Consider the following 26,722-nt stretch of genomic DNA (forward strand, 5'->3'; position numbering starts at 1 on the left):
CTTGTTGTCACACGTAATGTTGATTGGAGTTGGGTTCCCCGCAGGACAACGATCCGAGGGGTCATGGCATGGGATGGAGTCTGGATCTTTATATAGCGTACGGACTACGAAGGCATTTACTGTACAGCTTGGTGTCCTGTATCACCATGACTCCAACCAGCTGTAAGCCGTCATTGCCATTCTATCTACTCTGACTCTGAAACCCTCCCCCTTCATCCGTGCCCCGATGGCGCGGCGTTCATGTCCACGGGGAAGAAGTTGAACAAGTCCGTCGTTAAAACGTCAAAGTTCAAGTCAGAGAAGGGGTTCACCGCGCCCGGCATGGACGGCATGGCGTAGTCCGCCAGGGGCTCCTCCGGCTGCTGCGGGCGATACGACGCCCTGTTGCTGAAGAAGATGAGGTCGTCCGAGGCGGTGGCGGCCCCGCCCGTCACGCCCCCGGCTGCGGCCCCCCGGTTCTCCTCGAGCGACGGGAACTGGATGTTGGTCGGGAACCGGTGGTCGTCGGGGATCCACGCGGGCGACGAGTCGGCGGACGACGCGGCGTCCATGAGGGAGGCCGTCGACTTGGACGCGTCGATGGACTGCTCGACGGCCCAGACGATGCGCTTGATGGAGCGAATGGCGTTGGTGACGGGCTCGTCGCCGACGAGGGCGCGGAGGCAGGAGACGGCCGTCTGGATGAACTCGAGGTTGTGCGGGTGCTTCGACGGGTGGCGAAGGCTGTCGTATAAGAGGACGGCGCAGGAGGACTCGATGAAGAAGGCGAGGTACCGGCGTGTCTGTGGGAGAAAAAGGAGAGAGAAGAAAGTAATCAGTTACTCACTCTGAGATGATGAGCTGGTCAAGGAGAGGGGCCCGGGGGGAGGAGAGTATCAGAGGAGGAGACGGCGTTACCTTGCACTCTTCCGGTCCACGGAGCATGTTGTGCGTGAAAGCGAGGGCGTCCTGCGCGGCGTCCGTCGCGTGTCTGCAGGCCTGCCGGAGCCAGATGTCGCCTACGCCGACGGACCCTTGGCCGGACTGGAGAGCGGCTTCGGCAATCAAGAAGGGGCGGAAGATGATGAGGATGACGTGGAAATAGACTAATATCACCAACACCAACACCACCACCGGCGGTGTTGGTTTCGTATTAGCACATCACATTCCTTCACAACCGAACCGAAGGAACGAAAAACGTCCTAGTGGTCCGCAAGGGGGGGGGGGGTTTGCTTGGACTCACTGTTGTGTAGCAGAAGACTGGTCTCGGCGTTCCACGCGTCCCCCCTCTGCACGCTCGCCGAGGACCCCAGACCCCATTTGTCGCCGTACTGGCGGAGTTGGCCATGCAGCTTCTCGGCCTTGCTGTAGAGCTGGCGGAGCGAGTCGGTCCTCCGGTCGTAGATGGACTCGATGGTCTCTTCGATGACGCTGGCGAACTGGCAGAGCGCCATCAGCGTCGGCTGGCCGTCGGGGTACGGGCACGAGTCGAAGTCGGACTTCTTCATCATGCTGCGCCGGCCGACCACCAGGCTGAGCCAACTAAGGGGGAGTTGCGTTCGCGTCAGTCGCTCAGATAGATCGTTTGGTGGCTGAGAGAAAAAAACAAAACATAAAAAGAGTTGAACAAAAAAAGGGACTCACATCTCGAGAAAGTATAGAGACCAAAGAGTCACGAGCCTCCCCTGGACCTCCTCTTTACGTGAGATGGCGCCGGTGGTCCCCGCGTGCAGGCCCATGGCCAGGGCCTTGCGGCACGCGGTGCCGTTGTGCAGGTAGGCCGAGTTCGGACGGCCCATGCTCAGCTGGTAGTGCGCCATGAGGATGGAGAACTGGATCATGGGCAGCGTGACGGCGTCCTCGTACACGACGGCCTCCCTCCGGGCGTGCACGAAGAGCGACTCGGCGGCGTCGGTCTGCGGCGTACTCAGCGCCCCCAGGGCGAGGGCCGCGAGGAAGACGGTCCGCCGCTGGGGCTGGACGGCGGCGGCGGCGGCGGCGGCGGCAGTAGTGTCGGCCCCGTGGCGGACAAACAGCGCCGGGAGCATCTCGTCGAGCTCGCACGGCGTGAAGAAGGGCAGGGTTGCTAGGTGCGTGTTTTTGAACTGCCGGACGAACTCGGCCGCCTGCGCCGGCGAGACGGGGCAGCAGGCGGCGGCGGGCTGCGCCGGCTGCTGCTCGAGGTTGTTGATCTTGAGCGGCATGCCGAAGAAGATGTTGCGTTGCATAAACATGTCGAGCCCGGGCCCGCCCTCCTGGACGTCCCGGACGTGGTTCTGGCCGTACTGGTGGCCGGCGGACAGGAGACCGCGGTGGATCTGCTGCAGGAAGGCCGAGTTGGACGAGGGCCCGTAGAAGAGCTGCGAGCTGTCGGTGGACTTGGGCGCGTGGTGGGCGGCGGCGACGCTGTGGTAGACCTCCGTCTGCGCGACGTGCTGGTGGTGGCGCTCCTCCTCCTCGGCCGACCGGTGCGAGGCGGCTGCTGTGTGGTCGTCCCGGCGGCCGGCGTGGTCGGAGCCCGGCGTGCCGACGACGGCGCCGTTGCCCGACGCGGCGGTCTCGGCGTTCACCGGGAGGGGCGGCGCCGGCGTGCCCCGCTTTGTCGACAGCCGGACGCGCGGCTTGAGCCGGTAGGCGCAGTCAGACGGCTTGTTCTCGCACTGGCGGCAGGGCTTGTGACCGGAGCACTTGACCTTGCGACGCCGGCACGGCTCGCAGGCCTTGGGGATCTTGCCGCCGAACTTGCTGTTGGACGACTGCATTGGCTAATATCTCCGAGATAGAAAACGTGACCCGCAGATATGATTTGATGGATAGACCCGGTCCGTCCGGGATGCTGACGCTCAAACTCAATCCCACTCAACGGGGGATGACCATCCACCCTGACCTCTCTGGAGGGCTCAGAAACAACGGAAGTGAATGGAAGGATAATTCCTCAAGTCCGAGGAGGAACTTCCGCGGCTGCTTGTCGGTTACGGGGGTTGGTGAGTATGGAGAAGAAGAAGAAAAAGTGACGATTCCGTGGCGGGCTCATTGATTGTGAGCAGCATTGACGTAATTCCGTAATTCCGCATTTCCGTAACGCCGATTTAAGTCCGCGTTGCCGGCTCCGGTGTTCCGGGACCCACCGGTAGAAGAGACTTAGATAAAGATGGAAGGCCGCGGGAGGGTGACGGAGACAGCAGAGAGCATGGAGAAGCATGGGAAAGTTCATAAGCCGCGGGGGGGGGGGGGGCAACACTTGAGGTGATATCCAACTTGTCTTTTGACGTGTTTGATGGATACAAATCCAAGTCAATACATACGGGGGCACCTCGTCCGCTTACAAGGGACCCGTCTGTATCTTTCTGCATGACGTGATTGGCCGTTGGGTCTCAATGCAGCAGCAAACGGCCGGGCCCGTGCCGAACGGGACAACACTTCGGAGCCGGTGTGGCCCTCCCTCTTGTACAATAACATGATCTGCCATCTACGTTACGGGTTGGCCGGCAGGAACACCGCAAGAGACATCGAGTTGGTCGTCGGCGGGAACGTAGGTGAGGAAAAAGGCGGTTCAGTTCGTCTTGTGGGCTCTGTCAAGCTTTCACCAGCGAACCGTAAATCGCTACGGACCGTTGAATCGACCTCATGAGTAGAGAGTATATCGGTTCAGTCCTGTTTTTTTTATCTTGTCTTTTTTCCCTCCTACGAACTCCATCACAAAGTATTAATCCGACTGTGAGGACGTGTTGAAACGCCTGCAGAGAGAAAGCTGGCCAAAACAGGAATACTTCCAACAACGGCACGCCGGCGTCCACCACTACCTGTATCTTGAGGGTGTATGATAAGGCCCCGTCAGGCCCACTTCTGTCCTTCTACGTACTCTCTAAGTTCGTCTGAATGAAAAGGCACAGATATCACGAACCTAGTTTCCAGGCGAAAGCTCCTCCGGCCGGTCTACGGGGAATTTGCCAACTTGGTGCCGCCGGACTGATTCATTCATCCACCGACCTCAAGAAGAAAGAAAAAAAAACCAGCCACTTAGTAGGAAAAGACCTGGTTTCATGGCCGCAACAGTATGTCGTCCTCTCGAGCCGCAATCTGATCAGCCGCCGAGTCTAATAGAGAGTTTTCGGCCTGTCGTGAGCACCCGACAGGCTTCTCGCTGACTTGTACGGCCCGTCGTCGGGTCAATATCGAACGAATTCCGACAAACCAATGAATAAGGAAACATTCTCCCGCACTCAAATCTCGACTCGCGCCCGTTTGTCTAGGAAATCTTGGGAAGGTCACCATGGAAGGTTTCATCTCGCGCCTTTCGACTAACTAGGTCTCACTGATAAGCTCCCATTGGCGGCTACGGCCCATTGAATGACTCGTCTGATTTGACGTGTGCTAATCCCCATGCCCGTCTTGGGTTTTCAGCCCAGTTGCCTTGCCTGGGGAGGGGGGACATTTGTGGACTGCTCGCTAGTCATTTTCATCCCGGGACGGTAATCATGGTCCCCCCCCCCCCCCCCCCCTTTTCGACTTTGACGACAGCCGCTAATTCCCAAAAGTTGGCTCGTAAGTGGCAGTCCTGTATGCAGACGTATCGTATCACCTGCGCTGTTGTTGGTTCTCTGACTTTACGCTACTGGCATTTGACACCCATATTCGAGATTGCGAATGCGACGGAGTTGGGTAGGTATGGAAACCATCGGGAAACAAGGTAGAGCCTTGTTCACATTGCGCGATCCCTAGGAACCATCGGATGGACTAGTTGCCGAAGCCCGCCAAACAGAAATTGGAGTAGATCTGTGAAACATGTCGTCCGCGGAACTCTTTGAAATACGTGGCCGGCAACCTCGATCGCCTTTCAAGATACAACCGCCGATCATTCACACTCATCGTGTTTGACAGGTCAGGCTGCGCGTCCAAGATCGGGCTCGGCTTGAGGCTTACACGGCCGCATCGTAGGCCACACAAGACGGCAAACGGCGTGGGTTAACTCTCTCTCTCTCTCTCTCTCTCTCTCCCGGTCTAGCCCTCGGTCTCTGCGCGACCAAATACGCTCTTACATTATATCATGCCCAAGTATACCCATTAATCTCGAATGAAATCAGTATGACGAGGAAACGACACAGGCCAAAAGGAGCGAGTTTCTGCTTGAATACGGTAACTTCTGCCTGCCGGTCACAACAGGGTATCGTGCAAGGCTTGGGGCTGTGACTGGCCCTGGCCCTGACCCTGGCCCTTGTTGTCAGATCGAGCCGGCGACCACATCTGAGAAAAAGAGAACTGAAGACGTGCGTGAGCAGCTAGATGTCGTCGTACGGTCGCCGAGTTGGGTATGGTGGACATGGGTTTGGTGTACAACTTTACAGTCTACGATACCCGACCACTCGGGAACAAACCTTTCTTTTGCCTGCGACCAGAGTAGAAAGCCATCGAAAAGGGGCAATGTTCAATCACGTACGCGCTGGTAGCACTAACTTTCATCGCCACCCGCCGGCGGCAAGCAGCGGGCGTATGGGTTAACTCTCAACCGCGTACACACACACACACACACACAAACAACTACGAAGTACCTACTTAGGCGAATATCTCTGGTGCCGTCCAAAGGTTGTGGTTCTCTCAGCATCGCATCGCAGATTGCAGATTCGGCGGGCACATCCCAGCTGGGTGGCCCTCCCGCCCTCCCGCGGAGGGGGCGGGGCGGAGGAGCCGAGAACGGCCGAGACGAAGGCCGAAAAAAGGCTGTTTTGTTTCTTGATTCCAGGTCAAGGTTCGGCGTCTTCTCCTGCAACGGCAATTGGTCGTGTCCATCAAACAAGGTTCGTTCGGGCAACCGGGTCGCGGCCTGCAGGGCAGGGGGGAGGACAGACAGACACCCAACGGGCGAGATATTGCGTATTTGTATTAGTTGGACCTAGCCGAGGCAAACCAAGGGAGGCCCGGGCTGCGTGACTTTGATTCATCAATCATCATCATAGCACGCGGCAGCACTCCAGCTTGAACTTGATAGTCACGGCCGGCAGCAGTAGGACCGTTCCCGCTTGCAGGGTTCATGTTCGTCGAATCAATTCGGACGCGTCGGAGTCCATCTATACCTCCGTCGATAACCCAACAGAGTTGCCTTTCCTCCGCACCGGAATCGGTGGGATCCCTCCAAGGCTCTTTAGACCTTCCCTCTGCATCGGCAGCTAGGCTCTATGTCGAGAGGGGGGGGTGGGGGGACAGGATGAAGAGGGAGAAAACAAAAAGTAACATATTCATGGGGCAATGCAGCTCGTCGTGTGAAAAGCCAATCGCCAACGCCAAATGCAGTCCAAGGTTGTGCAGATAGAGTTCAACCTTGGCTCAGATTGGAGGTGCCCGACAACGAAAGCGAATCGAATCGAACAAAGAGAGTTTTGCCCAAATTCCGCAGTACCCGCGATACGGACAGAATCCGTGCCAGGGTCAAGCGCTGCTCGACTTGGGGTTGGGCTGCTAAGCGCGTCGAAGATGGGCGACGCGTTGGATGGGACTGGAGATGGACGTAGGGGCGGAGTTCCTATATCTTGAAGCCGTGACGCTTGTTGTTGTTTTTGGCGCGCTGAGACAACGTGGCACAGACGGTAAGCAGCAGTGTACCGAGGTTGTAGGATCAAAAGGTGAATCGTTCGTTCCCTCGGCCGACGGGTTACATGTCTTTTGTTCTTGGCTTCTCCTCTCACTCTCTTTTCCCAAGGTCGCTCTCGCTTTCGTTTCTCCTCACCTCTCTCCCTTTTGTTTTCCCCCACATGGCCTGCTGTAGCTGAAGTTTGTAAAACCACTAGGTAAAAACCCCCCGCCAGCGCAACCAACAAAGAATAAAGCCGTTGTTTGGCGTGCCTTAAGGCGGACGATAAAGTGACACGAAGGGGGCGTAAGCAGAGACTGTCAATGGTGGAAACCGGCATCCATTGCAGGCCAAAACCGTAGCATCTGTACATACATCGTACACACAGACAAGACAACCCCGTACCCGAAACCTTCGAGAAACGCTCCGTACGATGTACGATATACGAATACAGACAGAGCACTGTCAGGAGAAAGTCCCGACTGGAGTGTCCCCGGAACGGGCGATCCGCAAGGTTTCTAGAACGCTTTTGGATCAGGGCCAAACTAAAAAAGGCATGTCACCAGCCGTCTCTTTACATGCCACCGGCCGCTGCGCCTCCAAGCCTCTTTCGTGGTGGTCCTCCCCCCCTCTCTCTCTCACTTTCTCTCGAGCAAGCAAGCAAGGCTTTGGTTACTTGCCCCCCCCCCCCCAAAGGCATACCAATTTCCACACCCGTAGGGCACCGCACCCCTGCTGCCCCTTGATTAGGATTTTCACCATTTCAGGTTTGCCCTACGATCGCTAGTTAGTTCCAGTAGTCTGTACTACCGGTTGTATGATGTAGGCAGGCCCAGCTCGCTGTGACCTCAGAGTAAGCACTCCAACACACAAAACCCGGGAAATGTCTTCCAGACCAAAATCAGATTCGGTAAGCAAGCGCCGCCTTGAGTCGTCCCTGAATCATTTGCTCGGAGCCCATAGCTTCCTGCTAGCTGAGGGGTTAGACGAGGATGAAAGGGCGCCTACTTTCTTCTCATCGAGTATTTGCGTAATTCTCTCCGAGTGCCCTACAATGTATACCGCCTTCTCCTCCTCCCGCCTCTCACACCTCTCACACCTCTCACAGTCCACTGCCGCCAGGATTACCTCGTGTCACCTGGGACTCTTGGGAGTCGTCAGAGTTTCGCCCGTTGTTCATCACCCCACCGCGCCAGGCTTGCGTTGCGCCTCGACCATCCATGATAATGTCCGACCGCCCAACACTCGACGAACTCTATCCAGGGGTAAAGGGAGCCTGAGGGCGAGTCAGGGACCAGTACACGGGGACGCGTCCACTCCTCTTTTTATGTCGACAGGCTTAAGGGTCATCCTTTTTATTTAGCGTCTTGGGAGGCCGTCCCGTCCCGTGCTGCTGTGCTGAGTGTTGCTAGCAGCCTTTAACTCGGGGCCTCGATCGCCGTCGAGAAGGATATTCAGGATTTTTTCTTTTTTCTTTCTGGTCGACTCCCGTATTTGCCAAAGACAAAGTTTTCCTCCTGCGACACACACACAGAAAAAAAGAAGGGAGAAGAAGGAAAGGCAGAAAGAAAGAAAGGACAAAAGGAGACAAAAAAAAGAAGGACAAAGTTACCACCCGACCGTGAAGCGATGAGCCTCCTCGTACGGCTCATGGCTCATGTAGAGCGAACGAGGACGCAATGAGCAACGACACGAGCCCGGTAGGGGCGTTCCCCGCCCCGCCGGGCGTCATCCCCAACTTCGAGAACCCTCGGGACGCCGGATGGACGCTGAACGTTGCCTCGATGAGCGTCATGGTCGCCGTCACGACGCTGTTTATCGGGATCAGGACATACGTGAAGTTCTCCTTGACAACTCCGCTCTTGCCAGAAGACTGTATGTATATTCCTATGAAGGGCCATCGCGTCGGGGGTTGGAGGGATGAAGACGGCCAACACAACATTGAGACAATTGAGACTGACCTAGACATGTTACCAGACACATGTGTGCTTTCGTATGTGAGTTTGAACGTCTTGCGGAACATCCCCCGGTTTGCTTCGGAGGCGAGAACCCGCAATACTGACCGTAGCAGGCTCTCATCATGTTATACATTGCGACGGTGTTTATCATGGCGCATTACGGCGAAGGGTATCATGCCTGGGAGCTGACCAAAGAGTCGTACAAGGAAGTGATGCGGGTAAGACGTACTCCAGTCGTCGCAGCAACCAGACGAATAGAGAGAGAGAGAGAGAGAGAGAGAAAGATGGACAGACAGACATACGGACAGAGAAAGCTGACGCGGTCTTTGGGTAGTGGCTCTACGCAAGTTCCATCGTCTACATCCCGGCGGCCTATTTCACAAAAGTAACGCTGCTTCTCTTTGAAGCACGCGTCTTTGAGGTCCACGAGCGGACCTCGCGCGGCATCCGCATCTTCATCGTCATCCTCCTCGTCTGCTACATTCCCCTGCAGACGATCAAGGTCATCATCTGCCTGCCGATCTCGGCCTTTTGGGACCCCAAGACGCCGAACCCCACGTGCCTGAACCAGCGCAAGGTCTTCATCGCCGACCTGAGCCTGGCCATCATCACCGACTTCGCCATCCTCGCCATCCCGATCCCGCTGCTCTGGGGCCTGCGCATGCCCCTGCGGAAGAAGCTCAAGATCCTGACGCTCCTCGGCGCGGGGGGCATCGCGACGGCCGTGACCGTCTTCCGCATGTACCTCGTCGTACAGTTCCTCGGGTCCACCGACGTGACGGCCGATTTTGTTGTGCTGGACATTGTAACGTAAGTTGTACTTGGGAGACGCGCGCGCGCGAGGAGAGAGAGGGGGGGGGGGGGGATGAGGGATGAAGGAAGACGTTCGTTTCCGTTCTACATCCAAAAAAAAACCCACCCCCAAACCCCGGTTCTTCAGCAAGCTGACAATCGAGGCGTTGCAAAAAAAATAGGGCACTGGAGATTGTGATTGGCGTCATCTGCGCGTGTCTGCCGTCGACCAACATCCTCTACGAACGCATACGAAGAAACGAGCCGAAGCCGACGGGCAACCTCCCGCGAACGGCACACAAAGTCCGACCGAAGCCCACGCACTCGTCGTACATGTGGAGCATCATGACAACGAAGAGGCAGACGAGATCGACTCGCACCGAGGCCGCCATGTCGGAGCGGGAGCCCAGCCCGAAATACCGAACCAACTTCGAGACGGAGCTGGCGATCCTGACCGGCCAGCCGATGGGGACGACGGCGCCCAAAGAGGACTTGGAGGTCCAGAGCGAGCCGAACAACAACGACGACAACGGCAACGACGACGACAACAACAACAACAACAACAACAACAACAACAACAACAACAACAACAACAACAACAACAACAACAACAACAACAACAACAACAACAACAACAACAACAACAACAACAACAACAACAACAAAAACAACGACATCGACAACGACAACAACAACACCCACGACGACTGGGTCTTCAATCCCCGGGCGAACTCGATCGACGGCCGACGCGAGGGGTGGCTCGCACCGGGGGCCGAGGGCTCTTCCGGCCGGGGATCCGGGAGAGGGGGCGCACCGAACTGGCAGCGCCACGAGATCGAGGCGAGGAAGTCCTGGGAGGCCGCCTGGGAGGGGACGGTGCCCCGGGGCCGGCTGCCGTCCATACCGGAAGACGGCGGGCCGCCTCGGCTCGAGCTGAGGACGCACTCGTCGTCGGACTGGGGGAGCCTGAAGCACGTTTGAAAGAGAGAGCGGGCGTGTCGGGTTCTTTGGTTTTTAAACCGAGGGGGGTTTTTCTTTTTCCGCAAAAAAGGAGAGAAGGAGTGGGAGGAGGAGAAAAAGGGGGGGGAACAAAAAGGAAGATACCCAGATCTCGCGGGATGAGATTGTTGCGGACCGGCGGCGTTGGGGGGCAACGCATGCTGAGGGGAGATGGACGATATAGACAGCACGCACACGCATGGTCGGGTTGCCAGCGACAACGAAAGCGAATTCATTGTATTACATCTGGAGACGGGATGGAAGTAGCAGTAGTAGTTGTAGTAGTAATCGTGGATAACGACCGCATCGATAGTGTAATTGAGAGAGGAACACCACCTCCCCCCCCCCCCGGCTTTGGCTCCGGCCGCAGCCTCTTTGAGACTTTCTCATCCGGAGGACTTGTTCAACCAGGGCAAAGATTCATTACAGCAAATGCCAAAGAGGGGAGTTGGGGGTGACATTGCGTTCGTTTTTCCAAAGTGAAGAGACAGTTGGGATCTTCTCGGCTCCAAACCGTGTTGGAAGCGCTTTCATAGTCTTTCAAGATGCTCGCAAACTGGGCATTTATTCTATTCGCAACACAGCCCCAAGTACGGTGGCAGAGGAGGCCGTGCCGACTGGGGATCCAAGGTCTTTATAGAAAAAAACCAGATCCAAGGTAACCTAGGACGGCGGCCCCTTACCATTCCTCAAGAGGACATTTGCGTCGGACATTTACATGGTTTCCAAGCAGCAGCTTGCGCTTTGCAGCATCGGTTCTGGGTGGCTGACATGCAAATGCAACGGCCAATCTTCCATCGCGCATGCTCACAAGCAGCGTTTCCATGCACGCCGAGGCCGAACGCCCCCTCCCCCCCTTGTTTTTCCATCGCTGGCGTGAAGTCGTCTTAAGGTTGAGCAAGTTTTCTAGTTCAGGAACTCGATCCTCTCCCAGGTCTCCAGATGCCGGACCTTATTCGGCGGGGGCTTACAGTGTGGTGGGTCCAGACGGCGCGACGCAAAGGAAGAATATCACCGGCATGAGAGCCTCGGTCGTGGATTGAACAAGGGAGAGATGGGCTTTTCGTCAAGTAGACGTGTTTTATTTTTTTTGTTTGTTGTTCTGAGTTTATTGGCGATGCTGCAACTTGTTGTTCACGGCTGTTCCCCGAAACAAGTCGGGACAAGTCGGACATGAGAGTTGAGTCATCTCTAGTTCTCCGACTCAAGCACTTTTCAGTCTTTGGCAACAACTAGCGAGTAAACACAGGTAGTCCGTGGCAAGGGCTGCTATTCAGTGTCATTTTGCAACTGTTAAAGAGAGTTGTGGTAAGCATTATGCACTGGGGGAGGGGCCTACGCCGTGATAATCATTTCTCCATAGCGGTTGGGATTCTTCCACGGGCCGACACAAAACCCAGAAACAGCCGGGTAACACGGATCTTGATTGTCTTTCAATTGGAAGTACGTATACCGCGAATGCGATTGGCGCGGAGTTACTGGCTTCATCTCCAAGCCCCGTGGCCGCGGCCATGCGGCACTTTGACCGACTCTCCCCCCCCCCCCCCTCTCTCTCCCTCCTATCTCGCACAAACGCAATCTCTTGACGCCATCCACCAGATGCCACCCAAGATGATTCTTTCGAGAAGGTGAATCGGCGCGCGAGCTCGGGATGACGACGGTGACTTGGCACCGCCTGGCGGTGATGCTGGCTCGATATGCGGGAGCGTTACAACGCGCGCGCTTGGCAACACATGACGCTCGCGGATGCCCGTCCGATACGATTTACCTCTCGGCGCTCTTTACAGGTACAAGTTCCCTCTGTAAACCCCTCTCGATTGATGTGTGTACCCGCCCAGTCATCGTCCTCCTTACTACCCCCCCCCCTAAAGATGCCTGTCCGCCAAGCCCGAAGCGGGTATGCAGGCAAATTGCAGCGGCGAAGGATGGTGGACTGCCGGGCCGGGGCCTCGGAGCCGCTGATTCGTGATATCGAGTGCCGAGCGGGCCACGTCCGATAGACACCTGCTTCTTCGGGCAGTCGTGCTCCGCATCGCGACATCGTCACATTGGACAGACACCGTTGTACACCGTTGTTATTTGTTATTTTTTGTGGCGGCGGCTCCCACCTTCCATTTCGTCGTCTGTGTCGACCTTCTGTTTCCAGCAGGACGAAGAAATAGTCCAGAGAAAATAAACCATGCTTTTTGACCTGGGGAGGAGCAGCAGCAGCAGCAGCAGCAGCGGTAGGGGGTCGTGAGGGAAGCAGAAACAATGGTGCCCCATATGGCCAGTCAAGTGTACACGCGGAAGAGGGGGGGGGAGAAGAAGCCAACGCCAAGTCATGACGGGAACAGGATAAAAGAGGCGTGTTTTCTCGCCCGAGCAGCTGAGACTCCCTTGGATCTGCACCTCTCTCCCGCTCCTAGAGACTCGCAAAGTGATTGTTGTTGTGGTTCCACCGTCATTCTTTGTCTCCTGTCCCTACTTTGACGACTGTTCTACTGTTTGGACAACTGTTTTATTACTTGGACAACTACCACCCCCCCAGGAACACCTCTCGAACCACTTCAAGATGAAGGCCACCACCTTGGCAACCCTGGCCGTGTCGGCGCTGCTCTCCGGCGTCTCGGCCAAGGAGATCGCCCCTAGTGAGCTCGTCTCCGAGATCTACGACAGCGGCGTCATCCACAAGGACATCATGGCCCGTAAGAAGGTACGCAGTTCTCGATAACTCACACACACACACACACACACAAACAAATAACCCCCCAAATCACCCCCCTTCTCTAACACTTCTGGCCCGCACGTACAGGCATCATGGGACCGCCAGATCGAGAGCGGAGAGATGGATTCCACCGCCTACCGGAGCCGCCTCGCCGAGGAGGGCCCCGTCGCCTGCGTCGACGGCGTCGCCGCCGTCGTCCCCGGCGACCCCAACAACACCTTCAAGTGCAACAAGGTCGACTTCTACGACTTCAAGAGCCACGCCGACCTCGGGTCCCGCGCCGGCCAAGGGTCCTCGTCCTGGGGCTGGACGAGCCCCGACGGCCGCGAGTTCGCCATCATCGCCCAGGCCGACGGCGCCGCCTTCGCCGAGATCACCGCCGACGGCAAGCTCGTCTACCTCGGCCGCCTGCCCCAGTACTCGACCCAGTCCATCTGGCGCGAGCTGCGCGGGTACAAGAACTACGTCGTCATCGGCAGCGAGGCCTCTCGTCACGGCGTCCAGATCTTTGACCTGACCAAGGTTAGTTTTGAAGGCCCCCCTCTCCCCCGGTGTTTGAAATCTTTGAAAGTTCCCAGACTCTCTTGGTGGAGACAAATTCATAACACATATTTGTATACATATATAAATATATATATAGATACTGACTCTTCGTGAAAGCTGCTGGACATCGACCCCGCGAGTCCCGTCACCTTCAGCAACCAGCGCGACCTGACGGGCTGGTGGAATGGCCTTCCCGCCGGGTCGACGCACAACATCGTCGTCAACGAGGAGAAGCAGTACGCCGTCGCCGTCGGCGCCCAGCCGCGCTCCAGCGCCTGCCGCTCCGGCCTCATCTTCATCGACCTGAGCGACCCGTCCAAGCCGACGTCGCCCGGGTGCGCCGCCGGCGACGGCTACGTCCACGACGCCCAGTGCCTCGTCTACCGCGGGCCCGACGAGAAGTACTTTGGCCGCGACATCTGCTACGGCTACAACGAGGATACCCTGACCATCTACGATGTCACCAACAAGAACGAGACCAACATCATCTCCCGCACCTCGTACGAGGGTGCCAGCTGTGAGTCGTCCCCTCCTCCCCCGTGGTGCTGACAGAGTTTGGTTTGTGCGGCACACACGCAAAGCGCCCCCATCTCTCTCTCTCTCTCTCTCTCTCCCGCAGGCAAATCATCATTGCTGACCGAGATCGGCGCAGACACCCACCAGGGTTGGGTTACCAACACCGAGTGGCAGGAGTTCCTCGTGCTCGACGACGAATACGATGAGGTCGACGCCACCGGCCCCGCGGCGTCCGGCTACCCCATCACCTACTTCTGGGACATTAGGAGTCTCGAGAACCCCAAGCAGACCGGGTAAGCGATCTCGTCCCCTCCCCCTTTCCGGTTCTCCTCCGTAAATCTATCTTATCCAGGCACTGACCCCTTACCCCTACTCCCGCACAGCTTCTACCGCAGCGAGGCCTACGGCATCGACCACAACCAGTTCGTCATCGACGGCCTCGCCTTCCAGAGCAACTACGGCTCCGGCCTCCGCATCCTCGACGTCTCCTCCCTGCCCGAGGACCCCACCGGCAGCAAGGTCTCCGAGGTCGGCTTCTTCGACATCTACCCGGAGAACGACAACGAGCCCAGGGGCGGATCCATCGACTTCGTCGGCACCTGGAGCCACTACCCTTACTTCAAGAGCGGCCACATCCTCGTCAACACCATTGAGCGCGGCGCCTTTGTCGTGAAGCGCGCCGCTTGAAGTAGAAGCGGTCCGTAGACAGAAGGTCGAGTTGAGGCGGGATGAGCCCGGTGCTGGATGGACAAGGGATCTTGTGTGTATTAGCATGAGTCAAGCCGTAAAGGGTTGGCCCTCCAACTTGGTCTCTTGAGTGTTCGTTACGAAAAATGATGAAAACAACGATCAAATGGCTTTTGCCCTTCATTCTAGGGCTGTGGACAGGCATGTGACTTGCACCCTGAGCCCTCATTCCCATACGTAAGGTGATTTAACGCAATGACCTGATCGTGGGAGCTTTGACTTGATAAAATAAGCTTAATCCGCAATCGACGCAGGCCACTACACGATTCGTGACGTCCCCACCGATTGATCATGAAACCTGTCGGCACTTCGCAGTCGGTTTTGTACACGCGTATGTGTTATAGGCCTTTAAAGTCGAGTTGTCAGTATATACAAACGTCCCGACCCCATCCATTATGCCAACCCAAGTGAAGTCTCGACCCAAATCACAGCGTCGTGTGTCCGTGGAATGCGGGGAGACGCACAGTTACGGACTCCGGAAAAGTTTGGTATAGTGCCTAGTTGCAACAAAGAGCTGGCTGGCTGACTGGCCCTATGAGCTTCCAGCACCACTTCCAGCCGTTGATGGATATGCCCAGAAACAGATCCAACCCAGCTTCCAGCAGCTTTGCCGTCATCGAGATGCGATGTGTTGACGTTGGACGCATCGCCACACTGCGACTAAGCTGGCTAACAGAGTTGAGGCTATGAAACGCTACACGAGTCATTCATTGTGTAGAGAAAATTGACCTGACGTTGCCAGTAGAGTTCAGCCAGCAGCGCCGGCTACGCGGGACGAGCGCTCGGCCCCTGCCAACGCACCGAAATATCGGATCAGTCGGCGAGGTCAGAAGCCTCGAGCGGGGTGTGGGCGGCCGGCGAGTGTGCTGCGCCCGACTGTGTGAGGTGAGGTGGCCTTCTTCCAGACAGCCCCTGCTTCTCACACCCAACGACTAGCTACCTACGTACGACCCAGCAACACCATAGACATATCGGCCCATTGCTGTACGGGCAGACATCCGAATCGGAACGCCCATGATCACCGATCAGACCGACAAACCGGCGGGAACACCGACGGCAGGGAAGCATGGCGACCGGTCAGCTGGATGGCATGCTGAAGCGCGACGCCAGGTTCCTGTATGAGATATGGGCCTGGTTCGCCGCCGGGGCCGTCGTCATCTTCCTGAGATTCGTCGTGAGGCTGCGCATGGTTGGGCCGGCGGGGCTCAAGGGCGATGACTACACGATGCTCGTCGTACGCTGAAACAGCCCAAAACCGCTGAAGATTGGCATCTTTCTAACACGCTCTTGTCCACCTTAGACCTTGTTTCTTTACACCCTCTGTTTCGTCATGGTCGACCTGGTCTGTAAGTAAGAACCCTGAAGTGGCTGCCTTGAACATTCGGGGAGGGACTACCGTATGATGTTACAATGCATTAGAAGAGCCCCCTTCAAGGAGAAGGGCTGACGGTTGACTGTCTCCAGATCGGTATGGAAGCAACGTGGATCTCACGGCTGCACAGATCAGCGTCTTGTCCAACGAAGAAGTTGTCCGCCTCGTCCAGGGCTCCAAGTTCCAGCAGGTGGCGTGGTACTCCTACACGGCTTACCTCTGGTCTCTGAAAGCCACCCTGCTCTTCTTCTAGTAAGCAGGCAGAAGACCGACCTCCTCTTTATCCCCAAATATTTGTGTCACATTTGATACTTATGTGTGCCAGCAAACGCTTGACCTTTGATCTTTGGCAGAACGCCAAGGTTCTGAGATACCTGACTTGGTTCACGATAGCATCCTACTTGGCCGTGGTTGGCACCATAACATTCAGCTGTTTGCCGTGAGTCTCGAGGAGGACGCGGAAGCTTCCACGAGCCCTCTCTCTCCCCTCCTACCCTCCACCCGCTAATACGTTCCCTAGCTTTTCTGACAACTGGGGAGTGAGACCGCTGCCGAGCGAAAAGTGCGTCTTCAAGCCCCAGAACCTGCTCGTCACCACGTTTTTCAGTGAGTCCGATTCACCAAATATCCCTCCCAGACGTCGCCGAGCGTGCTAAGAGTATCAATCTACTCGAGACGTGATCACCGATGCCGCGATCCTCTCGCTACCCCTGCCCGTCCTGAGAGAAATACGGGTGCCGCTGTACAAAAAGATGTTCATCGCGGTGCTCATCTGCTCGGGCTTGTTCGTCATCGCCGCCGCCATCATGCGCGTCGCAGTCACCCTGGGCTCGGAGCCCTCGACCATCACGGTCAACCGCTGGGGGGTCCGGGAGTGCGAGGTCGGGCTCATGGCCATCAACGCCCCCATCCTTCGGCCGTTGTTCTCCCGCAGGTTCTGGCAGTGGAACTACCGACCGCCGGCCCGTACCCCTGGCCCCATGGAGAGTACGAGGAGGAGCAGGACGGCGGCGTTCGGCCGGCGAAGGAGGGTGTTCAAGGACGGCTCTTTTCTTGCGTGGATGAACTCGACCACTTCGAGACTTGGAACTGCTGTACGGACGCAAGGCCGTAAGAGCCCGGTGGACCTAGAGTTGGGTGATGCTGCTGATGACCAGGAGCTTGCGCCTCTCGATACCATCAAGGACGACGAAGAAGGTGAAAGTTTCAGGGGCGTCACAGACAATGAAATCGGACAAGATCGAATATCTCATTATTGACGCCAAGCCTCAATTTGGATTATCCCGTTGGACAAGAGTGGCAACGACTTGATTGATTGTTCAGGACAAGACAAAAGCACAGCATAGTCTTTGATACCCAACCACATGATGTGGCATAATAGAGAACAGTTTGTGGCTCCTCAACGAAACAATAGCTAGACGCCGAGCTTTTAGACCCGTCTCAAGTCTTTACCAGGGCATCAGTCATAAAACAACAAGCGCACCCGTAAGCATACACAGAACATCCAACAGAACCATGACAACAACATCCATAGCTGGTGATCTTTCCCAGCCTCAACGCGCGTTAACGACATTGCATCAAAGTCCATCGATCGTCCGCCCCAGTCACTCAATGCAACATCTCCCCTCAAAACCTCACCAAGCTCCTCGCCCACGAACATCAACTCCATTGCAAGGGACTTTCACACAATTCCATCACTTCCATCACTCTTTTGCGTCCAAATCTTACGTCATAAGACGAGGGTAGCACTAGGCCTGTTACGAGATCGAAGGAGGTGGTCGGGCAGGATCAGATCAACCAAGGCCCCCCAGATCGTACGCCATCGGTGGGAATTCTAGGGCCTCTGGGACCCATCTCTTCTCGGGGCGCTTTACGCAGGCAAACCTTCGGTTTCGGCATTCTGGCTGGAATGATGGAGCGTCCAGAGAAAGATCCTGCAGGGAGGGGCCTGGGCCCGGAGGCGAAGCTGCTCATCCAGATCTTGAGCCTCTTCCTCACGCTCAACTGGATATATCTTTGACAGATGGCCGGATCCCAGGGTAACTTCGCGCTGACTGCAACAAGGCGGCCGTGGCACATGTGGAAGACGGCGGGCACTGAAATCAACACCTCGAGAGTTTGACAGGCCAAGATCGTCTTGGCTTCCGTGGTCATTGGATTCACTAGAGGCCTCGTAGAGGGCCTGGTGGTGGATCGAGTCTTCCAACCAAGCATGGACGGCGCTTTCGTAGAAGACCGGGTTCTGGCACCGGGGAAACGGCTCGTCATCGATCGGGTCGAGGAGGAAAGAGATCGAGTCCTCCTCATCCCAATCGCTCGCCGCGAGAGGCAGGTTGATGGCGTCATGTTCTTGGACTGAGGATAGTTTAGGGGACTGCGTGGGGTCAAGTTCAATGTAGGGCAGGGGATTGGGCTCAGAGAACAGGGTAAGCCGGGGCGAAAAACAAGTAGGCATGGGGATCACGGGCTGGCCGAAGTTGCTCTCGTCGAACAGGGGGCCAATTTGCTGTGAGTCAGTGACAGGAGACGACGCAAAGTATTCCCCCTGAAGTCTCAGTTTCTCGGCGCCTTGATGGGTCAGGGATGCCGTATTATCTTGAAAGGGCCATGTTCCACAACCCTGGCCTTGGCCACGCACTGCGCCTGGGTTGCCCAACTTGATGATGCGCAACGGCTGAGGAATCGCAGAAGCGTTCAGGAAGTCCTTGTTGGCCGTCTTGCGAAGGGAGTCTGACAAAGTAGAGCCTTGGCAAGGAGGCGCTGCCTCCTTTTCTTTGATGGTGTACAAGCCCTTTGGCTTTGCAGACACGTGAGAAAAGACGCCTCCGTGGTATTTTGGTTTCTTCTTTTTGAGGATGCTTAAAGGTAGGGGCTCGGCACAAGGTAGGAAGTCCTTTCTGCGACGGAAGTTGTCGACGAGCAGATCTGGCGACTGGCGGGCTCCAAGTGTATCGAGATAATCGTCGGTCTCGACAACCAACGCATCGACAACTTGAGAGCGATGGACGCTTTGTCGAGAGTCGAAACCCATGAGACTGTCGATCTGGAAGGCTTGAGAGCCTTGGTATCCAAAAGTATCAAGGAGATCATCAATTTCGTGGATAAGGGGTTCAATTGTTGCGGTGTTGTCGTTGTAGTACGAGCCATGGAATGTTCGAGACGTGCCGGACGAACCATTGTCTTCGGAGATTCCAAAGTCCTTGGATGGCACAAAAAGGTCTGATTTGTTGTCTTCGTCTCCAAACATGCTCTCCGTTGTCAACAGTGACTGGTTTGGGCAAAGGGAGGAGCTCCGAAATGAGTTGGAGAGGACGTCGGACTCCCACGCTGTTAATAAGTTAATCAGTATGAAATCATTTGGGAAGGATGATTGAATTGGGAAATAGGTGGCGATCACATACCTGGGCCTCCAGACTGTCTGCGTGGCGCCTCGATGCTCGAGGTGTCAGATTCACCCGCCTCCGAGGATACAGGCGACCTCTGGTCGTCATCCTGGAGAGCAAATTGACCGATGACCATATGCTCTGAGTGATTAGGCGCCACGATGATGATAGGATTCATTCGCAGGGGGTTTAGAGGCTTCTCGGGTTGTTGTTTTGCGGCAGTAGTGCCTGTCACGACTCTGGCGTGTTGTCGATAGGTCGACATGGTGAAGTGCGAGTAGACCCAAGCTTGCCGCAGAGGGCCAATCGCTGTCTCTTGTCTCGTGGGCGCGTCTGAAGACGCCCTGCCAGCTTGAGAAGCGTTCTCCCCGAGACCCAAGGTGAGTTGAGGGACGCGAACCGCGTGAGGGTCAAGATGGGTATTGTCGGTGGAAGCCTGCTGCAACGCGTCCTGCTTTCCAAAGAGCAGACTTAGGCAGTGATGGAAAATGCCAAACTGCGCCATCTCTCGAGTGGCTATTGGGGTTGAAGAAGTCAAATCGGAGGCCAAGGGAGGCTCCTGTCTTCGTCGAGTTCGCAGTTTCAAAAAGGATGTGAGAGATTTACCAGTGCCTCTCAAAGAAGCCTTAGGGTGGATTGCACGGTTTTTTTGGTTCACCACCAGGTTATTGTGAGGCAACTAATGCTAGAGCCTGTCAACCGTTAGAGATAACACAGCGCGAACGCACCACGAAGGATGAACGAGTAAGTGACTTGGGGCCCGTGGTTCGATGCGAGAGGAATCAAACACCTGGTTATGGGGTGGTTCAGTCGCGAAAGTGTCGCGTTTGGTGGTGCAAAGTGAACAGCGGAAGAAGGTTTTTGTGGATGGAGAAGGTTAGTGGAAGGTATCTGAGAGGAAGAAATGGAGTTATGGGTAGTTCGGCGGTTGCTGGGCAGAGATCAAGGGGGCCAAGGGCCAGGTAGGTAAACAACCAAGGTGAGATGCAGGTGAGGGAGTTCTCTCTGGGTGCCGCTTTTCGTCTGTCACATGGCTAAGCGGGATCAGAGCAATGTAGATAGCGACAAATCTGAGATATTTGCTACTTCGAAGCGTACCTTACTCTCCATGTACTGCCTTTGTCATACTGGTCCAGCTTTGCCGCGGTGGTTTTCTTCCACTGGCTTGTTCATAAGAGTGTTTTGGTAACACGAAGAGGAGTTTTCCCTCTGTAAACACCGTACTTTAGCAAAAAGCAACCTGCAAGCCTTACAAAGCACCACTCCGAAAAGCTTTCTGCTGGTGGGAAACACTGTTTGGTTTGCCTTTCATTGTTGGCTGGACTGAAGTTTTGAATTGGGTTTTGCTACGTTGTTCTTGTATATAAGTCATGAGTCGAAACTTGAGTTGATAGAGCCTTGCAATTCCGTTGAGGTCTATCTCATTTTGTGCGAGCAGTTGAGCCCGTACAACTCTTTATATAAGCAGTCTTTTCCTATAGCGAGTATATAATCTCGTTGACCAAATCAGTCAAATTACATGGATCTAGAGAAGATTCTCTCAAGCTGAAGTAGCCGCTCCAAACGTCAGAACAAGTGGTTGCTGTTATACAGTCAATTGAATAATGGCTACAGCACCATGAATACCGCAGCAGCAGACTTAATGGAGGTTTGAAGGCATCAGCAACTGATCTCTCGCCCATAATTCGAGTAGCCCAGCTTTACAACGACAAAGTGTCTGTTGGCACAAGGCGGATCGATATATCGATAAAGTCGTGATAACTTCACTTTTGTCAATTGGTGCAGCTATGAGGAAAGGAAGGATAATAGACAGGGGTGCCTTGCAGTTGCCCTGCGAAGTAGGTGGGTGGCCTTTAGTGGGGCCGCCCACCTTAACTCCGATATGCCATTTTGGCAGCCCCGATCCCTACGAACCAACAGTGTCGATATGGCCCAGGATAGGCAACATGCCAATAGTCGGCAGTAACGACAAGGTCATCCAAACCAAGGGAGCCAGAAGCCCCCGGGATTCTTGTTATACCTGCCATCAATGGTCCTCGGGGCTTCCGATCTACAGTGGTCAGACCGTAACATCAGTCGGACCTCGACGAAAACGATGAAAATGGCGAAGCGGCCGTGATGATGCCTTCGTTGTGCAGCTTTTCTCGATCGGCGTGTTGCGGTATTTTCCACGACGATGGTGACTTTCGCGATCTTTCGGAGATCTTCATCCGTCACTCGGGCCCCTGGCGCCCCTTTATGAAGAAAAACACCACACGCAATATTACGATAACCGGCACCACCGCAAGTGCCGACTATCACCAACTGCCTCTGTGATTTCGAGCTATATACCAACACTGATCAGTGGTAACTTACACCGGTTATCACAGAACGGCAAGGTCAGACTTATCACAGAAAGGGTCGACGGCAAAGGCTCGTCCCCCCGTCGTGCTAAACAGAGGCCATCGACAACTACCATAGCAATACTCATAACGGCCTGTTGACAGATCCACGAAGTCATCCTCGAACCAGGCGTTGGAGCAATTCATCACTACCTCCTCGGCAGAGATTCGAATGGAGGGATGGGTCGCATGTACTTGAGGATCACGACCCTCCGATCGAGTGCCCTGCAAAAGACGAGCAGGAAGAGCCATCGAGGCTAAGGGAGGATACACGGGATACGGGAGACAATTGGTCGAGGAACCACAAAGTCGAAGAATGAAGCAATCGACAGCGGTAATTCGTCAAACGAAGGAATACGCCTCTGACGCTGCAGCCGAAGAGAAACGCCCCCGATCGTGACGTCGTGAGACTGCGTTGCTTCGCGGAGACAAATGGGAGCAGGATCACGTTACTAGGCAAGTCCCCGTGACTTATTAAAAGTATAATACTTTTGCTTTTACTGCGTTTTTGGAGGAATTGGCCGATTCCGCGAAAGGCACGAAAAAGGGCTTGAACTGGAGAGACGTAGGGGTTACGGCTCTACCCGTTACCACAAATATCGCGTGCGAAGCTGAAGGCTCGTGTCCATGGACAACACCCGCGTGGGCACATTGTTATGATGGCGATGCCATAAGGTGAAGCCGAGGTGAAGTTGAGCCTCTAACTCACGTGTATACCGTGGCAGACCTAGGGTAAGAGTCCCCTGGCTCGAGTATTTAATCTCGTCGACTCCCGCTCCTGGCTATCTTTCTTCTCTCAAAACCACCAACGCTGAACAGTTCACGAATAACTTCCACACTGAACAGTGCACCGCCATCAACAAAACTTTGCACAACCATCAAACCTCATATAGGAGTTTTGTTTCTTTCTACTCTTTATTATCATAGCTTCTCAAAGCTAATTCTTACTTGTGGAACGTGTTCGCCATATCGCACCGCGTCTCCCTTTTTCACGGCTAACCGCCAAGAAAACAACCAAACACCCTTATGTATGTTTGATCCATCCCTAATCCCTCCTTTTGCCGGTTTTGAACATAATATGCTTCACATGCCATCGCTGAAGGCTGCTAACTAGTCCCATTTGCAGAATGGGTTTCTTCCGTCGTCTCTTTGCCATCGTAGCTAAAGCTCCCAAGGCGGCCTCTTCGAAGGACAAGCCTAGACGTCGACTTGTAAAGGCTGTTCCGGTCAACAATATAACCAACATGGCGCTGGCTGTATCCTCGAAGAAGGAAGATACAAGTGAAGAGAGTATTGTGGTCGCATCTGGTGGCTCTCTTACGCGTGGAAACACTGTCCAAGAAGGCAGTGTTTCGGCCAAGGGTCATACCGAAGAGGCGCTTCCCCGGGCCGAGCTCACACAAGAGCTCAGCAGCACCGCCAAGAAGCAGCCAACGGCCTCTGGTTCTGTTCTCGATGCCAATTAGGTATCTGGTACCGAGAATAGTCAGAGTACCCAGGCTTCTTCTTTGAGGGCGAAGGGCGCTGTCTGCAGCCCTAGCGGGATGGCTGTATCTCAGAATGCGGAGATAAGCACCCGCGTTGAGTCGAGCGGTTCGGAGACGTTCCCTACGCCGGTCAGAGTCTCAAAGCGCTTGCCTAAGTCCAGGAAGAGGGCCACAAGCTCCCCCAGCCTGGAACAGAAGCACCCTCTCGAGAGCCGACTCGAAAAGCGCCGAGACACGAAGCGGCACATCCGCCACGTTTCGGTCTCTCAGGTCTCCACTGACAGCGGGTACTCCACTGTAGAGGGCGAAGACGACGTGCTGGTGACATTCCCATCCTTCGAGCATGCAAATATCAGCTTCGACGAGATGCTGCAGCGCGAGGCCCGACTCGCCCAGTACAACGATGCCAAGGAAGACGACCTCGGAGACTGGGACTTTGGTGGTGCCGACATCGACGAGGCGTTCCGCTACTGGGACAGGCACCAAAGCGTTGTCGACTACGACACTTACGCCGATCGCCAGGAAATCCAGGCGATCTATCGTGACCTGTACCCGACAGAGTAGGATCGCTTCAGGGTCGCCACGAAGTCCGCTTGTGATTTGCGCTTTAGCAACTACAGGACTGGCAGGTACGTTACGGTTCTTGTGGAGAGGGACAACCTCAATTGCAGGAAACCAAAGGAATGGATATTTTCTGCGTTGGGCAAAGCCATGACTTGGATATTCTCCTTGAGAGGTCGATGCTAGGTTTGCCTTTGGAAGAAGGAAACCCGACTTTGAGCGCGGCGTCACTGATTCGGAAAGGTGGAGCATGTTGTGGTAAGAACCACGTTTGGTGATATCGATATGGTAAGTGGCGGTTATCATTCAGACCCTTATGAAGGTTACTAACTTATAGACGTAGTGGAAGGCTTGTTTTGTCTTAGGGTTAACAGCGTTCCCCTTTCTGTGAGAGTATTTGACTGGAGCATGGCGTATGAGACGGGCACATGTGAAATGGATGAACGGGACGAATGACGAATGATGGCTCGGAGCGAAATTTGATTACTTGACTTGGATGTTCGTCGATGGCTGGAGTCTTTGTGCTTCTCTGGGGTTTTTACGTTTTTGTGGTTTTTGTTTTTTTCACTGGTATTGGGACTTCCAGCGTTTGGGCAGTATATTGTTTCTACTGCTAATCAACTTGGCGCGGTTCTGAGTACAAAATGAAGGAATTGCCAAGGCGCCTTGGGCTGCAGTGACATTTCTTGGCTTTCGCGCGAAGCTTAGGCTTAGCATCAGGCGTGCGTACTCGCTTTGAAGCTGTGGCGCTCATTCGTGACAATCTAATGAGCTTCTGCTGTCAAAATTCTTGGCATCCACGGCGATGACTATGTCTGATGATGATGATAGCACGTGGCAAACACACAATGGGTTGATTTGTGTGAAGCTTCCTTCAAAAGGTATCTTGGCAGCTATAAGCAACATGACCTTCATCTTTATCTCGCGACAGCGTTGCCCAGCGTTGCTCAGCAACACCATGTCAATAAACCGATGTTTGAAATCGACATCGAATGTCATTACCCTGGGATAACCCATCCTCAACTCGTTTGCAAAAGTCGTCGTCATCATTGGGTGGTAAGACCTGTAGCCCCGTGGAATGCACTAGCCGCCTCCGCCGCTCGTATCAAGCGCTCGTCGTATCGCACGACTCGGCGCACGAATAAATAGGCTTCATCCGAGCTTTAAGATTAGGGTGCCGCATGTCTCTGCTCTGGAGAGAAAGGACGCACCCCTGCAAGTTCGCTCGGGGTTGTTGAACACTTCGACAGCAGCATCAAGATGGTATTTGGTATTCGATAGGAGCCCCCTCGAAGATATACCGGATTCCCGGCACCTTGGGTCTCTCTCCGCACCCCAGAGATATCCGAGCGAAGACATGCTTTGACACTTTAGTGCCACCACCAATGCAGCGCGACTTAGCTCAGGGGAATCGTGCCGGGAAGCGTAGTTCGGGCCAGCCATGGTTTGTTTTCTAGCGCAATGTCGGGATTTTTTCCATGATGGGTGTGATGTTTCCTTCCCACTTTACAAGCTTGGGGGTTCAAGGTCGCAGGAAATAAATCTTATTTTAAATATCTTGACGAGACAATCCGATCTTCCGTGCGTTCCCGACACCGTATTGGCATAGCCTGGCCTTAAAACTCGGATGCAAAACGCACGCAAGCCAAAGCCATGCCGGCTTCAGTCACCTTTCGCTCGGCTGCCTGACGATTCCAGCGAAGCCGCAACACCCGCTCGACATGTTGATAAAGGCATGTCGTGACGGTGCTCGGCACTGACAACGATGGGTGGTTCCCAGCACAAGGTGCCCGTTTTAACATAGCAAAGAAACATGGAACATCAGAGAAATCTCGAACCGTGAATGGTCCGGCTACCCTACGTTAGTATCCGAGAGTAAATACCAATGGCCGGACTCCAACAACGAAGGGTCAGTCGCCGTATGGATTTCGAACTGCCCGTGGAAAAAACACAAACGTGCGGCCGCGTACACGTAATAGCGTACCGCACGAACTCTATCCCAGCCATTCGCATTGGTGATCCGCACACATCGGCTCTGCAATAGCGACTCACCTACCTGAATAACGTCTGTACAGCACTCTGAAAAGGCATCCAAGGAAGCGGATCCGTCACTTCGGGATCTGATGGTGCCGACGGCCCTGTGGCCGTGTTGGGTCACCATTCTCTGCCAAGATGCGGTTCACATCGGACTGCTAAGTGAGCGTAATATTTTGGGAAGACAGGAATATCCGACGAACAAACTTTCAAAACCTTCAAGACCCTGCGTTTCCGAGACTGAAAACGAGTACGACCTTTCGTATCTATCAAAGTCGTCGACAGACAGAACCTACCATAGTCTCGGGCTTCTATCAACTGCTCCCTGACCTGAGAGGCGAGACGGCATAGCGCGGCGACAACTGGGGTCACGCTAGTTTCCGGAACCATTATTAGACCATGCAGGATACGCTAGTGCTGATGGACGCGGTCGATATGCAGCAGAGTGCTGATGCTTATGCCGAAAGGGTTGAGCCCATCCGGGCTCGGCATAGCAACCGGCATCGGCTTCCCGAGTCCGGCTGGGAGGGATCAACGATGATCACCTGGGATGCTTCAAACCAAACTGTGCCTGTTTTGTCAACTGAGCGTCGAAAATAACCCGATCCGAGCTCGGTCTACGTGAGAGGTGTATATAGCTCAAACATGCTCACTCGTTTCTTGGCTTCCGCAGCTCATCAACAGTCGCTCATTGAAGA

The 26,722-nt window shown here is 55.0% G+C and overlaps 7 protein-coding genes across 7 annotated transcripts; 5 read left to right on the forward strand and 2 right to left on the reverse strand.

Moving 5' to 3' along the window:
- Positions 1 to 82: 82 nt before the first annotated feature.
- On the reverse strand, positions 83 to 3,846 carry CDEST_07764 (uncharacterized protein). The gene is made up of 4 exons (XM_062923923.1): positions 1,624 to 3,846; positions 1,223 to 1,521; positions 898 to 1,085; positions 83 to 782 (listed from the first exon to the last, which is right to left on the reverse strand). The coding sequence occupies exons 1-4, from the start codon at positions 2,739 to 2,741 to the stop codon at positions 213 to 215; spliced, it is 2,175 nt and encodes a 724-aa protein (XP_062779974.1). The 5' UTR covers positions 2,742 to 3,846; the 3' UTR covers positions 83 to 212.
- A 3,573-nt stretch (positions 3,847 to 7,419) lies between these two features.
- CDEST_07765 (uncharacterized protein) lies at positions 7,420 to 10,341 on the forward strand. The gene is made up of 4 exons (XM_062923924.1): positions 7,420 to 8,541; positions 8,616 to 8,720; positions 8,837 to 9,312; positions 9,477 to 10,341. The coding sequence occupies exons 1-4, from the start codon at positions 8,224 to 8,226 to the stop codon at positions 10,273 to 10,275; spliced, it is 1,698 nt and encodes a 565-aa protein (XP_062779975.1). The 5' UTR covers positions 7,420 to 8,223; the 3' UTR covers positions 10,276 to 10,341.
- A 2,342-nt stretch (positions 10,342 to 12,683) lies between these two features.
- On the forward strand, positions 12,684 to 14,866 carry CDEST_07766 (Putative choice-of-anchor B domain-containing protein). Its single transcript, XM_062923925.1, has 5 exons — positions 12,684 to 12,988; positions 13,088 to 13,522; positions 13,661 to 14,060; positions 14,196 to 14,352; positions 14,443 to 14,866. The coding sequence occupies exons 1-5, from the start codon at positions 12,848 to 12,850 to the stop codon at positions 14,744 to 14,746; spliced, it is 1,437 nt and encodes a 478-aa protein (XP_062779976.1). The 5' UTR covers positions 12,684 to 12,847; the 3' UTR covers positions 14,747 to 14,866.
- An 831-nt stretch (positions 14,867 to 15,697) lies between these two features.
- Positions 15,698 to 17,577, forward strand: CDEST_07767 (uncharacterized protein). The gene is made up of 6 exons (XM_062923926.1): positions 15,698 to 16,040; positions 16,107 to 16,152; positions 16,271 to 16,430; positions 16,504 to 16,617; positions 16,699 to 16,784; positions 16,836 to 17,577. The coding sequence occupies exons 1-6, from the start codon at positions 15,873 to 15,875 to the stop codon at positions 17,435 to 17,437; spliced, it is 1,176 nt and encodes a 391-aa protein (XP_062779977.1). The 5' UTR covers positions 15,698 to 15,872; the 3' UTR covers positions 17,438 to 17,577.
- A 471-nt stretch (positions 17,578 to 18,048) lies between these two features.
- On the reverse strand, positions 18,049 to 20,066 carry CDEST_07768 (uncharacterized protein; the record flags this gene model as incomplete). The annotated part of the gene is made up of 2 exons (XM_062923927.1): positions 18,049 to 19,505; positions 19,580 to 20,066. 2 exons carry the CDS (start codon positions 20,064 to 20,066, stop codon positions 18,049 to 18,051), a joined length of 1,944 nt encoding a protein of 647 aa, XP_062779978.1.
- Positions 20,067 to 23,069: 3,003 nt separating this feature from the next.
- CDEST_07769 (uncharacterized protein) lies at positions 23,070 to 23,408 on the forward strand (the record flags this gene model as incomplete). The annotated part of the gene is made up of 1 exon (XM_062923928.1): positions 23,070 to 23,408. One exon carries the CDS (start codon positions 23,070 to 23,072, stop codon positions 23,406 to 23,408), a length of 339 nt encoding a protein of 112 aa, XP_062779979.1.
- A 78-nt stretch (positions 23,409 to 23,486) lies between these two features.
- Positions 23,487 to 24,278, forward strand: CDEST_07770 (uncharacterized protein; the record flags this gene model as incomplete). Its single annotated transcript, XM_062923929.1, has 1 exon — positions 23,487 to 24,278. One exon carries the CDS (start codon positions 23,487 to 23,489, stop codon positions 23,991 to 23,993), a length of 507 nt encoding a protein of 168 aa, XP_062779980.1. The 3' UTR covers positions 23,994 to 24,278.
- Positions 24,279 to 26,722: the final 2,444 nt, after the last annotated feature.

Source organism: Colletotrichum destructivum, chromosome 5 (genome assembly GCF_034447905.1).
Source record: "Colletotrichum destructivum chromosome 5, complete sequence".
Taxonomy (NCBI): Eukaryota; Fungi; Ascomycota; class Sordariomycetes; order Glomerellales; family Glomerellaceae; genus Colletotrichum; species Colletotrichum destructivum.

Coding starts and splice junctions, on each gene's coding strand:
- CDEST_07766 (XM_062923925.1), top strand. CDS start 12,848: ATGAAGGCCACCACCTTGGCAACCCTGGCCGTGTCGGCGCTGCTCTCC. Junction 12,989..13,087: donor ACATCATGGCCCGTAAGAAG/GTACGCAGTTCT, acceptor CCGCACGTACAG/GCATCATGGGACCGCCAGAT. Junction 14,061..14,195: donor CTCGTACGAGGGTGCCAGCT/GTGAGTCGTCCC, acceptor AGATCGGCGCAG/ACACCCACCAGGGTTGGGTT.
- CDEST_07764 (XM_062923923.1), bottom strand. CDS start 2,741: ATGCAGTCGTCCAACAGCAAGTTCGGCGGCAAGATCCCCAAGGCCTGC. Junction 1,522..1,623: donor TCTCTATACTTTCTCGAGAT/GTGAGTCCCTTT, acceptor ACTCCCCCTTAG/TTGGCTCAGCCTGGTGGTCG. Junction 783..897: donor GTGGACCGGAAGAGTGCAAG/GTAACGCCGTCT, acceptor TTTCTCCCACAG/ACACGCCGGTACCTCGCCTT.
- CDEST_07765 (XM_062923924.1), top strand. CDS start 8,224: ATGAGCAACGACACGAGCCCGGTAGGGGCGTTCCCCGCCCCGCCGGGC. Junction 8,721..8,836: donor CGTACAAGGAAGTGATGCGG/GTAAGACGTACT, acceptor GTCTTTGGGTAG/TGGCTCTACGCAAGTTCCAT. Junction 9,313..9,476: donor GTTGTGCTGGACATTGTAAC/GTAAGTTGTACT, acceptor CAAAAAAAATAG/GGCACTGGAGATTGTGATTG.
- CDEST_07767 (XM_062923926.1), top strand. CDS start 15,873: ATGGCGACCGGTCAGCTGGATGGCATGCTGAAGCGCGACGCCAGGTTC. Junction 16,431..16,503: donor GCCACCCTGCTCTTCTTCTA/GTAAGCAGGCAG, acceptor TATGTGTGCCAG/CAAACGCTTGACCTTTGATC. Junction 16,785..16,835: donor GCTCGTCACCACGTTTTTCA/GTGAGTCCGATT, acceptor GAGCGTGCTAAG/AGTATCAATCTACTCGAGAC.